We start from the raw sequence: 13,888 nt of genomic DNA, 5'->3' as shown, positions 1-13,888 counted from the left end.
CCCCCTCCGCCGTCATCGCACCACGGCACCCCCGAGTTCCGAGCCATTAACATCGAGACATAACCACCGTTGGATGCCAGCTCAGTGGTCTATCGGTTAAGGGCTTCGGCTCGAAACTGGTAGGTCCTGGGTTCGAATCCCGCGAGAGTGGGTTCGTGGATGCGCACTGCTGAGGAGTCCCATAATAGGACGAAACGGCCGTCCAGTGCTTCCAGGTTTTCCATGGTGGTCTAGCTTCAATTGACTCATGATCTCAACTCTATAAAATTACTAAAATCTCCACAAAACCCCTTCTGATATTAGTAAATATCCTGAAGTTTGAATTGCACATCATTGGACCATAGCTTGGTAGTCTAGACGTTGAGCGTTTGCATATGAACCGAAGGTCTTCGGTTCGAATTAATGTGATAGAGTCGTGGATGCTCATTCCAGGAATGTCCCATAATGCAACAAACTTTCATTGTCTACGGGTATTTAATGTTTGTCATGGCTTTAATTGTATCTCCTTAAATTTGTTCTTATTGTAAATTACACATTAAAACTAGAGACTGAGAATTAAACTAAATAACCAGTACAGTTAACAAAGTTCTGTTGGTATAAACCTAACAGATATCCGTTTACTAAACGTTTTACGTGTTGATGGAATTCATGGATAATTTTTTATTTCAGTTACTTGTTAACTACACATTACTATTATTAATACCATTATTATTATTACCATTATCATTACTATGACTGTTATTAATACCTAACTCAGATGGAAGTGAGCACAGATTGCATAGCTCTGGGTGTTTTAAATCTCAATTACAATTTGAAACTCGGAGACCACAGATTATAATACGTTCTCGTGATCGTAATCAAGATCGTGAATATATTCAAACATTTCCTGGAACATTAGAGTAAGTTTATTGTTCATCATAACAAATACTTAAATATGTTTTTATTATCCAATAATACTCACTTTAGATGGCACTAAAACCATAATAATCACGAATTACCTGATTCCAAATAGTGGTTGACTTTTCTACACCAGCTTGTTTCAATGTCAGGTGATTCTTCATCGAACTTGTTCTAAAATGTAGTTTTGTTTTCGTTAGGGAAGTCATCAAATTATACCCGTCTTAATTTAATGTTTATATGATAATTGATGATTTAGAACCTGACTTGACTGTATGAGTAAACTGAGGACAGTTTGAATGAACCAACATTTTTGACTCAAAGCAAATGACTTACTCAAGAGGCAGAAGGTGAGAAAATCACACAATAAAATACAATTACATTGTATACTTCACATATATGTACGTTTCACTCTTACAATCTGGTCAAACACATTAGGCATAAAATTATTTGAGAAATATCTAAGTAATTTGACCAATGTGAGCAACTGAAAGCAACCGGAAAGGATTACCCAGGACAGAGTTGGATGGAGAATGCTGGTTGCAAGATGAATAGCAAAAGGGATTAAAATATTTCGGTATTAATGATGACGAGGGAGTCTGAACATTGAAGATATGACTCTAAAAAACTGAATGGAAAGGTACGTATGGTGGAATACAGGAATTCATGATCGAGAAAAAGATGAGGAGTAAATGAATCTGCATCATAGTGAATGATGATGAACCATATCACTCTAAGTCTCCAGTCACCAATCGCGGCTGCAGAAGGAACCCCAAACAAGTAGTATGTATCTACAAACATGACCAAAACGAACGGTCAAGGATTTGAAGAGCTGATGTTATTTCTTGATTTGGAAGCCCCTAAATTTCTCTCAACTCCTCTTGTACTCTGGAACAATACCCATTGAGTTAGGCGGTTGTTTTAAGTGATACTCATCAGTTTTTCAAAACATGACTGAAACAATTATATCAAAAGGAAATTGCATTTTTAAACATTTCAGTGATTGAAATCAAAAAAGTAACTTCAATGTTTCACTCAGAAAACTCATTTGAGCTCCGAGTCGAAGGTAATCAATAGATGGCCATAAACACATATCTAATTATCAATTTAGGGGATTTGTGGAGATTGCAGTATTTTAAAAGTTGAATTCACGAGTCAATCTAAGTTAGACCACCATTGAGAACCTGGAAGCCCTCGACTACCGTTTCGCGCTAGCATGGGACTCCTCAACAGTGCACATCCACGATACCTCATGCGAGACTCGAACCCAGAACCTTCGGTCTCGAGCATGAACGCCTAACCTCCAGATTACTGAACCGGAATCTAACTGTGTTAATATCCAACTTCGATCAATCCATAATCTCGTTCAATCCTTCGCCCATTATCTAAGGTGGATAACTTTCTCATACCCGACACGTATTCAACTCCATTGGTCACGGCTTCTCACTAGAACTCTAAGAAATCCATCTTGAAGTCAGTATTTAGTGAGCACATGATTATTATCAATTTAGGGGATTTATGAAGATTGTAATATTTTCAAAGTTAAATTCACGAGTCAATCTAAGCTAGACCACTATTAAAAAAGGCCGTCCAGTGCTTCCAGGTTTTCCCTGGTGCTTTAGCTTCAATTGACTCATTCTTTCAACTATGAAAATACTAAATCTCTACAAAAAACCCCTTCTGAGTGATCAATGTTTAATGTTTAATATCAAACAAACAATGTATACTCCATTGTTTCTCCTATATTGATCACTTTATGAATTAGAATTTCTGTTCATTAATTTATATACTTATTTTCTTTTTCGATAGTCAATTCACGGATGTTGAATTGTCACCAATACAAATCTCCGTGACACGTGATACTACAGTTCATGATGTTATCTTACAAGCACAGAAAAGATTTGGACTCGAGGTAAGGAAAAATCACTATTTAGTAACATAGTTCTATAAAATAGATACTTGTTTATGATATGACTAACTTCTAAAAAATATAAATTGTGAATCTCTCATTGAATGTGATGTTCTCCCAAATTACTGAATAGCTATTGATGACGACCCTGTCTGAGAAACACTGGTTCACTTCTCCATCTCTCTCTGTCTACTCTCTGCTAAAGTCAAACTCCTCCTAAACACATATAAAAAGAAGACAGGCTGTTTAAGTGATAAGTCTTGCTAATTGTATGCTATATTCGGATCCTAAGGTAGTCTCGTAACCCCCAAGCTAAATCTAAACAGCATCTTGAACACGAGAGAAATGGCGCAAAATATGAGAGAAGCACTTTACTCCAAAGGTTCATTTATGTATAGAAAATATAGGATTTTTATAGTATTTTAGAAGTCCTTGGGTTTTCCTGAAAATTCTGGGATGCTACTAAACGTAGTAGCAGTGTAATAATCAGTCAATCAGAAACTCTACATATGACTTTTTATTTTCGCGATGTTTCTAGCAAAACTTCTAATCAAAAGCTGATTGGATAAAATGTTTCTTAATGTTTCCTGAGCCTTTCTTATCTATTGCGAGAAATTTTATGGATCATCCCAAGATTAAGAAGCTTTATATGTTAAATCATAGTCCAACTTATAGAGATTTATAGATGATCTGAATGGTTTAAATAGTGAACATGTAAGTGCTCAATACTGATTGACATTATAAAGTTAGTATGTCAAGCGGTACTTGACAACAATCAGATAGGAAACCTATGTTTATTACCACGGGGTACATGTAAGTGAGGTGTAACGGTTATCTTTGGGAAATCTATTCTCCCTATGAGATTGAAATCAATATCACCAAGTGTCACAGTCTAAGATTGATAACCAGTTGTCTATTCATACAACGAGACTGGCTTTGTATTAATTGGCTTTTATACTGGTAAAAACTTTCTATCTATTCCTTCTAATCACCCAACATTAAATAATAGTTGCTATGCTTAAGAGAAAATTTTTTTAAAATGAAAATCAGTAGTTCGATCATTTTACGTTTGTTTCTAAGGCTTCATTCTCTCTTACTGAATATTTCATAACTGATTTATAACATAAATGTTAACATCTTATCAATATGAATTTTCATTTAGTCCACTTACTTATAACCATCACATTAATCATCTAACTGAAAGGGTAAAATTATTTCATTCTAAACAAATTCACCATTATAATTAGAGATAATGATGGCTAGCTGTGGAATCCAAGACACTCATTTCGTTTCATTTGAGACTCTTCAGCTGGATATATCTACATCCTAGAGTTCATGTTCACTCCAGAACTCAAACGCAGTAACGTTCAATTCAAATGCTACCATATTATCCACTTAATGACTGAGTGTGTAGCACAGGTATAAAGTGGTTAAGAAATTTGATGGAAGTAAATGCAGCAACGAATAGTACAGTAAAAGATGAACAAAAGATGACAAATTATGTCAGAAGTAGTTGGTGGATGCAAGCCAAAGTAGGTAAAAAGCACAGACTTTCAAAATATAGTAAAAAGACAGTGTTGAATAGTCCTTAAGATCAATTTGAAGATTCAAACAACCAATATAAAATGAATTAAATTCACCATTGTTTTAATGTAGAATTCAATTTATTGAAGTCAAAAACTTGCTTCCTACTAATCCATCTCAATAATATTAATAAATATGAAGAAAAGTAACTGTTGTACACTTTTATGTTCAAGTATTCTTTCTTCTTTCCATTTTGAATGATTTACTAGACTTCAATTTTATTTCTAATCTCTACTCAAGTAGCGAGATATCCGTCTAGCAACCAAAGGACGGGTTTACTGCGCAGCAGTTCGTTCGGTCCTACATTATGGCTGTGAAACATGGCCGATAAGAGTAGAGGATATTCGTGGGCTACTAGTATTCGATCATAGGTATCTTCGAAGCATCACTCGTATACCTGGGACCACCGACTAAGTAATGCTGTTTTTAGGAAACGGGTACTAGGTAAGGATGGCAAATCGATTGATGAAGTAGTGAAACTTCATCAGTTGAGATGGTCAGGACACGTGTTACGTATGCCCAACCACCGACTGCCCCGATGTGTGATGTTTTATGGTGTAGGAATAGGTTGGAAGAAAGCTAGGGGTGGCCAGACTAAAACGTAGCACAAATCCATGAAGTCACTGACAAGTGGACTGGGCCATGTTGGTAGGTGTGGACCACCTAGTTGGGATCCGCGAGATGATAGCAATCGATGGTTAGAGACCTTGAGTGACATGGCTCAAAATCATTTGCAATGGCGAAGGTGCACCCACTCTTTGTGCTCTGCCAAATTCTAATCTTCTGAATTCTTCATGTCACTATCTTTTTTCTCTTTTCAAATCTATTTCACTGGATTACACTCCCTGAATAACATCTTCAACCCCTAATCTTTCCGATTACTGCTTATACTCTTACTACTTCTACCATTATCGGATTTATCTGGACAACTGCATCTCTGTGCTAATGTGGTATGTCAAGTCGAACTGATGTACGTAAGTACGAAGTTCTACGTCGTGAATGACTGACTGATTGACTCAAGTAGCTTGCATATTCGAAGAAAACAAACAAAAATTAGTTTTATATCGTTAAATGAAATGTTATAATCATTCAAGAGATAATCATATGTACTTTCAATTTATTTATTTTAGCATTTAGATTCTGGTAGATTTCAATTAGTTGAAACAAATTTAGATCGTGGACTTGTTGAACGTGTTATGTCATCAGGTGAACGACTATGGACAATATTAGAACGTGTTAAACGTGAATCAGTTCGTGCATTACGTTTAACACGTTTTTATTTACAACCAATTGAAGAATCTAAAGGTCCTGTTGTTACTTTATTTGTTGGAAATTTAAAGAAAGGTTTAAGTCAGCGTTTGTATGAACGTATTCTACTTGAACGACTTGGCATAGAGAATAAATGGGATTTTATTGGTGAGTTTTACTTAATTTCGATTTCTGATACTTAATGGCGGCAGTTAGCAAAATATTATAGTATAATTAATGAACTGATCTTAGTTAAAACAATCAATGAAAACCAGAAAACACTGCAAAGCTATTTCACCTTAGTACAGCACTCCTCAACAGTGAGTATCCAGTAACCAGTTGGTGATTAAACTGGGAAATTCTAGATATCTCATGGCAAAGGTTTAACCTTTAAACCGTTGGGTCAGTATCCAATGGTTTACATTCCGATATACTGGCCAACCAACTTTCAACGTTATTGCTAGGTAACTGCTTCAGATGATAGAACTCCGGTGGTCGTGGTATCTTGCTAGAACTCGAAGAATCGCTTGATCTCATCCATTTTACCCTTCAGTTCTTTTTATCCATTTAGTTGACTTGTTTTCACTATACTGTCTAAGGTCATTATGACTGGAACAAAATGAACTGTAGTAATACCAAAATATATTCATTGTTTAATCAGTCATATGATGATCTACTATTTATTTGTTCAAAAAATCGTATTTATTTAGCATTTTAATTTTAAGTTTGTGGTGACGGTATCTTTCAGAAGGACGCTGAAAGCTCACGACCAAACCATTCAGCTCAGAGAGCAAAACTCCATCAAAAACAAAAATTTCTTTTTGAACTTGAGATCTTGATAAATGTGCTGATTTATTTAAACTGAATCATTTATAAAAAATATAATTCTCAAAATTTTATTTATTTATTTAAACACATAAGTATTGGTACAAAAGGACACCAGATATATATGCGCCACACAAATCTCATTTGAATTGTGTGAGGGCTGTGATACTGCCCAGGTGCCCAAACTGAAGCAGGTGGTTTTCTTAGGGGCCTTTGACCTAAAGATCTGATCCACAAGGCAGTGAAGCATCGTAAGGAGATGCAGTCTCATGGTGGCCGGTGACCAACGATTGATTCATGCGCCATTTGTTCCCTCAGGATACTGCAACCTACGTGCACCATTGGTTTGGAATGAGGGTTTTCCATCTCCCTTAGGTGAACTTTCCGTGTCCACCAACCCGTTTAAAGCACCTGACCTTCGCTTTTCGTCCTCGCAGTTTCGTAAACAACACTCGTGCCACGAGAAGGCAGTGATTAGGGCTTCCCTGACAGAGGCTATATACGCTTGGCCATGTGGGAGCATTTCGAGAGGGAGAGCGAACTGTCCCCACTCTCGGCCGTACCAGGGCATTCGAGGGCTGAATTCATCGTGTATTTGATAACATTTCGAAATGTTATAAACATCTGAAAACATCATTCAATGTATTTTAAAGTTAACAGTCGCATAGTCAAAGATATATCAGTACAGAATTTTCAGCTAAATATTACTGGAGTGTATTTCGATAATGATTATATAGGTAGATTTTCTTGATATATAGATTCACGTGGATCCCTATAACATAAAATTAATTCACGGTATAAAACTTAAATAAAAATGAGAAAGTAGACAGGAATCATATTAGTCATGCTCTTTACCACTTATTTCTCAATTCAAAAAGTATCTATGGATAGTGCTTTTCTAGTAGAATGGAAATGATCACTAATTATGTTGGGACGTTTATTACTAAGTCATGACATTTAATGGTAAAGATTACTTATTTACTTACTTACTTACGCCTGTTACCCGTCGTGGAGGAGCATAGGCTGCCCGCCAGCATTCTCCATCCAACCCTGTCCTGGGCAATCCTTTCCAGTTCTTTCCAATGTTAAAGATTCCTATTATATAATTTTGAACAAAATAATGATATGAGAATGGCATTATTTGCAATTAAATGTTTAATAATGTATTTATACGCATATGTACCTTACGACTCAATGATAACATTGAAGAAGGATTATGTAATAAATAGTGTTACATGTATTATTACCTATAAGAATACTAAACTGTATGATGGACTCAACATATATACTGACATAAGGAAGATAATTATCATTAAGAATTATGCAATGAGAAATGCCTGTGAATAATTAGTTTAAATATATAAGTAATAAGGAAAAATTGAAGAAAAATAGACAAAAGAGTATACAGTAGTTCTTATCCGACCAACAAATTGATGGAAATGTCATGAATTTCCTCTAAGTTTACAGATTAGGATTGTTAGTTCAAATTCTTGTAGCTCCTGCTATACATAGGAGACAAGGTTAAACCTTATTAGTTTGATTACCTATGATCCCTGCTGGTGTCTCAAGGTTAGATAAAAAAAATTGCCTTTCAACTTATTTATGTCCTTGGTCCACTAAGATCCTCATTGCAATCTTGTGACAGCAAAAAGTTAGTTTATTACCGTATAATAGACTTTTGCTATGGCGTGGCTGATTAACTTTCTATGTAGAAGCTGACTGGCTGTGCAGACTACTTCTTTCTCCATGAACATATGATAAAAAACGAAAAGACAGTGATAAAAATCTTTTTTATCTGAAGATCCTCTAACTCAAAAAGATAAATCATTAAGTATATAAACAGCTAAGCGAAAACGCATAATAATTAAAAAAAAACACAGTTCACCTATCAAACTAAAGCTGATTGTTAGAGGAGTGAAGGAAACACATGAACCAACTGTTATTTATAAGCAAAGATGGATAGTGGCTAGCAGTGGAATCCACGACGCGCGTTTCTTCCCGTTTGGGACTCGTCAGCTGGATGTACCTACATCTCAGAGTGGATGTTCACTCAGGTACTCGGACTCAGTACCTTTCACTTCAAACGCCATCACGCTGTCCACTCAGCTACTGATTCCTGATGGCCACTTCCTTGTTTCGATTATATGTTTGGCGATAGAGGATGACGGATGTTTATCCTTTACTCTGATTGGGTCATTTGATTTTATTTGTTTTCGCAACCATTTTGGTACGTGTTCACCAACCCTAATTTTCAGATCACAATTGCTCCTCCCTATGTATGTGTGACCACACACATTTAAATTGGTAAACTCAGTGTGATATGACACAATCGTTTTCATGTCTTTTAGGTTTTGAATAAAGCATGGACCTCGTTCTTTCTTTGATAATGACCTTCGCTGCATAATACGTTTTATTGGTGACTGATTTAAGCTTTTGTTTCAATAAAAGGTTATTTGAATCACCTCTAAATGGTAAGATGATGTAGACAGGCTTTTTCTCCACCAAGGCTACACTAGGTCTCACTGTGCCAATGAACTTTCCATCTATTGATAAATTTAGGTGGATAACCAAATGTATTGCGCTAATATATCATCACATAGTTCTGATAATTTTCGTCTTCTTATTACATTATCGAAATTTATCAAAGGGACTAATTGCTTTAATAAAGAACTGTCGAATGTCATATGGGACGAATGAATGTTTTCGATTTAGTGTCCCTTTAAAAAAAAGCTTACTGTTTAAATTCAATTAGTATTGTTTGTTTGAATCTTCCCATTTATGTTTTAGGGACCGCAACTGGTCAGTCTCTAATTGGCATACGTGCATACTGTGCGTATTGCCTCGATGTAGCCTAAATTCACAAGCATGATAAGCAAAGATGGATAGTGGCTAGAAGTGGAATCCAGGGCGCACGTTTCGTCCTATTTGTGACTCATCAGCTGGATGTACCTGCATCTCAGAGTTGATGTTCACTCTGGGACTCCAACCCAGTACCTTTCGCTTCAAACGCCATCGCGTTATCCATTCGGCCACTGAGTCCTGATAACCACTTACTTGTGTGATGGGGTGAAGTTTAAATTCTCTTGGTGTTGTTTATTTGAATCTTCCCATTTGTTGTTTATTTAACATAAATAACCTATCCCCTTATTATTTCTTTAATTTTTTTATTTATAGAAGTGATCTATTATGATTTTGGTAGTTTAGTATTAGTTTATTTGAATGCAGAACGTGCTGATGAAGCATATCATTTATTAAAACAAAGTACATTTGAAGATCGTCCAATTTTAGTGATGATATTACCAAGACTTAAACCAAGTAAATTACCAGATGATATAAAACCTTTATTAGTATTAGTTAATGTTAAATCAGGTGGATGTCAAGTAAGTTAAGATTTTTGTATGTTTTTTTTTAATTCATTTGGATCATTTTTTCACTTAGTATTGTTTGTTTGAATCTTCCGATTGATGTTTAGGACTGCAATTGGTCAGTCTCAGAGTGAACATCAACTCTGAGACGCAGGTACATTCAGCTGACGAGTCCCAAATAGGACGAAACGCGCGTCAAACTGGATTCCATTGCTAGACACTATCCATCTTTGCTTACAAATATTGTTTTTGTTTCTATACATTGGAGAACTAAGATCGTAATCATTTTGGTCTACATATATTTAATGTGTCTCAACTTTATTAACCTGTAGTGTGGTGCTTTTCTATTCTTTCACCTTGAAAAACGCTATAATACAAATCTCAAGGGTACATGAAATCAGAAGGTGAAGAGAAGCTGCATTTACAGTTTATTATTAAATGACGCAGGCCATAAAGCTATAAGCACATGAGTAAGTATTAGTAAGCAAACGCAAGCAATTACATAGACAAATTTATATAGTTGAAAGCATGAGTCAATTGAAGCTAGACTACCATGGAAAACTTGGAAGCACTGGACGGCCGTTTGGTCTTATTGTGGGACTCCTCAGCAGTGCGCATCCACGACCTCGCCTCCCAAGATTCGAACCCAGGACCTACCAGTCTCGCGCCAGAGCACTTAACCGATTATTATTGTTTAAACCATCTATGTGAACCTTCAGTTACTTTATCATATTAAAACTTTAGTTGTTTTTATGAATCCAGTTCATCGACAATTATATGAACAGTAATTTAAAGTGCTAGACATCGTAACTGGTTGGTGTTTTTATCAATACAGTAGACCCAAGTTTATCTTGACCTTCAATCATACTTTATACATTCATAACATCCATTGAACCTCTAAATACACATGAAAAGAAGTTCTATTTAATCCATTGTTTACAAAAAAAGATTTTACCCTGACGACCATAAAAAAGGAACTTCGGAAAATGTAAAGGTAAAAAAAGAATGAAACTATTACTATATAAAGTTAATAAGATTTTCTAAAAACAAAAATTAAGATTGTTATTGGTACCGCCTGTATAAAAGTGTATGTCACACCTAATAAGGCTTTGGAACTCGTCAGCTGGATGTACCTACATCTTAGAGTTGATGTTCACTCCTGAACTCAAACGCAGTAACGTTCGATTCAAATGTCACCATATTATCCACATAGCCACTGAGTTCAAATAGTCACTAGATTGTGAGCAGGATGAATTCAGTTCAAAGTATTACTACGTCACTTAAAACCACCTTTTATTTTACCGTAAATACCTACAATAGATCTTTCAAGAGCCTTTTTCTTTTTAAGAAAAATTGTGTTCACTGACTTGTTACATTTTACCTTGAGATTAATTGAGTGAAATATTTGTATCTTATTATTTGTATAAAGAAATGATAATAAGTCTCCTAGAAAACAAAAGTAGTTCGTCATGTAATAGAGCGTTATTGGTTTGAACACATAATTATTGAATTTCATAGTCTATGTCACGAAATGGTCTTCGTCATACAACTACTAATAACCAGGAAACGCTGAACAGCTGTCTCGTCTTAGTATGAGACTGTTCAGCAGTATGCTTCCCTCGAGATCTGAAGGTCGTAGGTCTAACTTAGATCACTCCTCAGCGTAAACTATGAAATTTCTTTTACTATCAATTAGTATAATGAGCTATTCTTGTGCAATTTTTTTCTTGAAAGGGTGCCGATTTAATCACTTCATTTCGAAAACTGTTAAATCCTCATCAAGTTTTCAATTTGGATTATGGTGGTCCCCTACCAGGTTTACATTGTTTTCGTCATTTAAAACAATTTAAAATACTCGTATGCGGTGGTGACGGTACAGTTGGATGGGCACTTTCATGTTTAGATAACGTTGGTCAAGATGCTGCATGTCCTACACCGCCTATGGCAATTCTACCACTGGGTACTGGCAATGACTTGGCACGAGTTTTACGCTGGGGTTCCGGTTATACTGGTGGTGAAGAGCCTTTAACTATACTGAAGTAAGCGAAATACGACAAGAAAGGTCTTGAATTTTTCAAATTATATAGAATTTAATTTAATAACATGACTAAATGATAACTATTCATTTCGAATAGTTTTTATTTTTCTGCCAATATCTACATTTTAATTGGAAGCTTTTTCTCATCTTGGCTGGTATTTCTCCAGCCACCACATTACAAACTATTACAGTGTTTAAGTGCACTCGATATCGACTGCCTATATCCCCATTAAATCGAGAGGGTCCCTCAATTGGGGGAGTATCTATTCGTTGAAATCCTAAAACCTTGCAATAAAAAATAAACTACTCATTAGTAGCATGAAATATTTTGGGAAAATATATCGTTTGGATGAGTTCGTTTACAGCCTGAATAATTGTCTACTAATTGTTTGCTGTATCTATTTTATATAAGATTGATTCAGGTAAAATCATATGTGTTGCTTGCATTATATGTTTCTTTGAGTCAGTCTAATAAAATCCCCAACCATCTTCATGTGCTTTGATTGCTTCATCAGTGTTATTCATTTTATCATGTCTGAATTGAGGATATTGAATAAAGATATATGCGAGTGTGATCATAAGTTAAGTTGATAAACTACCTGGAATCAAATGAAGTGTTTTTTTTTAAAGAAGACTTGAATCTGCATATCTCTTTTAACTAGAAACATGTTTAAGGATACAAGTTATTGATTAGGTCGACTCTAACAACTTGTTCGTCATATAGTCTATTTGCTAGATAAGGTATTGTAGAGCTTTTATACCTTTGCCTACGTGCATAGATTCCAATATATAGACTTCTTGTTCTACCAGAGGATAAAAGAGGTGAAATATATGAATGAAGTGGATGACTAATATCTGATCACACCTGTTAGGAGTTTGCAAGACTTAAGATGTCTATCCACAACCATATTAATAATGGCTCCAAAAGATTCACCACACACCCTGCTAACTGCCTTCAGCATTCTCCGTAATACAGAAAGGTCTTTTCCCAAGAGCTCCGAAGAGGATAATAGAAAACATTAAAGAATAATGGGTAATATGCAAGAATCGACAAATCGTAAATGTCGTATAATCCCAAAAGCATGCAACCTCTTTATGTAGTTAGTCAGACGGTAAACTTTACTCAATTACAATAAAAAATGAAAGGACCAAGAGACGTCAGAGGAAGAACTTAAACCATTTACATTATAAAAATTACCTACCAGCCAGATAGTTATAAACAGCTTAGAACTTGGTACAAATACTCATGGGTTTTAAATGGTATACCATATCAGTATAGTCAAATGAAATTATCATGGGATTTGAATCGACAACTGCATCTCTGTGTTAATGTGGTATGGCAACTTGAACTGATGTACGTACGTACAAAGTTCCACGTTGTGAATGACTGACTGAATAAGAGTTAGTTATATTATCATGTAAGGTAGTCAAAAGATTTTTCTCATTCATTAGATGCATAAAATTTGTCATTAATTGTCTTGACAGATTTTTATTTTCTTGAAGAATTCTACCTCATTCTACTCTTTTTTGTCTTTCCATTGTTGTTGTTGTCGTCATCGTCGTTATTGTTAATAGAGATGTTGTTGAGGCGGAAAATATTCGTTTAGATCGTTGGACTGTTGTAATTAAACCAGATCAAGCTGAAAAAGATGCACAAAAGAAACAATTACAAATTGAAGCTAATTCATCAAATACAAATGAAGATTCTAGTCGGATATTTGTTATGAATAATTATTTTGGTTTAGGTATAGATGCTGATTTAAATTTAGATTTTCATATGGCACGTGAAGAGAATCCAGCTAAATTTAATAGCAGGTATAAGTTAAATTTTTCCCTTTTTTTCTAAGTTGAATTTCATTTAAATCATGAACTGATCAATCTTAGCAAAGATGGATAGTGGCTAGCAGTGAAATCCAGTTTGACGCGCGTTTCGTCCTATTTGGGACTCGTCAGTTGGATGTATCTGCATCTCAGAGTCGATGTTCACTCTGAGACTCCTGGATTCCACTGCTAGCCACTATC

General features: G+C 35.4%; 1 protein-coding gene across 1 annotated transcript in view; it reads left to right on the top strand.

Annotated features, from left to right (window-relative positions):
* Smp_163080 (diacylglycerol kinase, theta, putative) overlaps positions 1–13,888 on the top strand; it is a gene marked incomplete at its 3' end in the record, with an annotated part of 54,141 nt that overhangs the window by 31,915 nt on the left and 8,338 nt on the right. The window contains exons 10-15 of the mRNA XM_018791838.1: positions 758–899; positions 2,707–2,809; positions 5,521–5,806; positions 9,638–9,843; positions 11,563–11,867; positions 13,442–13,681. Coding sequence (XP_018645060.1) covers positions 758–899; positions 2,707–2,809; positions 5,521–5,806; positions 9,638–9,843; positions 11,563–11,867; positions 13,442–13,681 — 1,282 coding nt within the window. The remainder of the gene's footprint in view (positions 1–757; positions 900–2,706; positions 2,810–5,520; positions 5,807–9,637; positions 9,844–11,562; positions 11,868–13,441; positions 13,682–13,888) is intronic.

This window comes from Schistosoma mansoni (assembly GCF_000237925.1).
Source record: "Schistosoma mansoni, WGS project CABG00000000 data, chromosome 1 unplaced supercontig 0071, strain Puerto Rico, whole genome shotgun sequence".
NCBI classification, from domain to species: Eukaryota; Metazoa; Platyhelminthes; class Trematoda; order Strigeidida; family Schistosomatidae; genus Schistosoma; species Schistosoma mansoni.
Note: the sequence above shows the minus strand (reverse complement) of the source record. Positions and strands in the feature narration are given on the sequence as shown.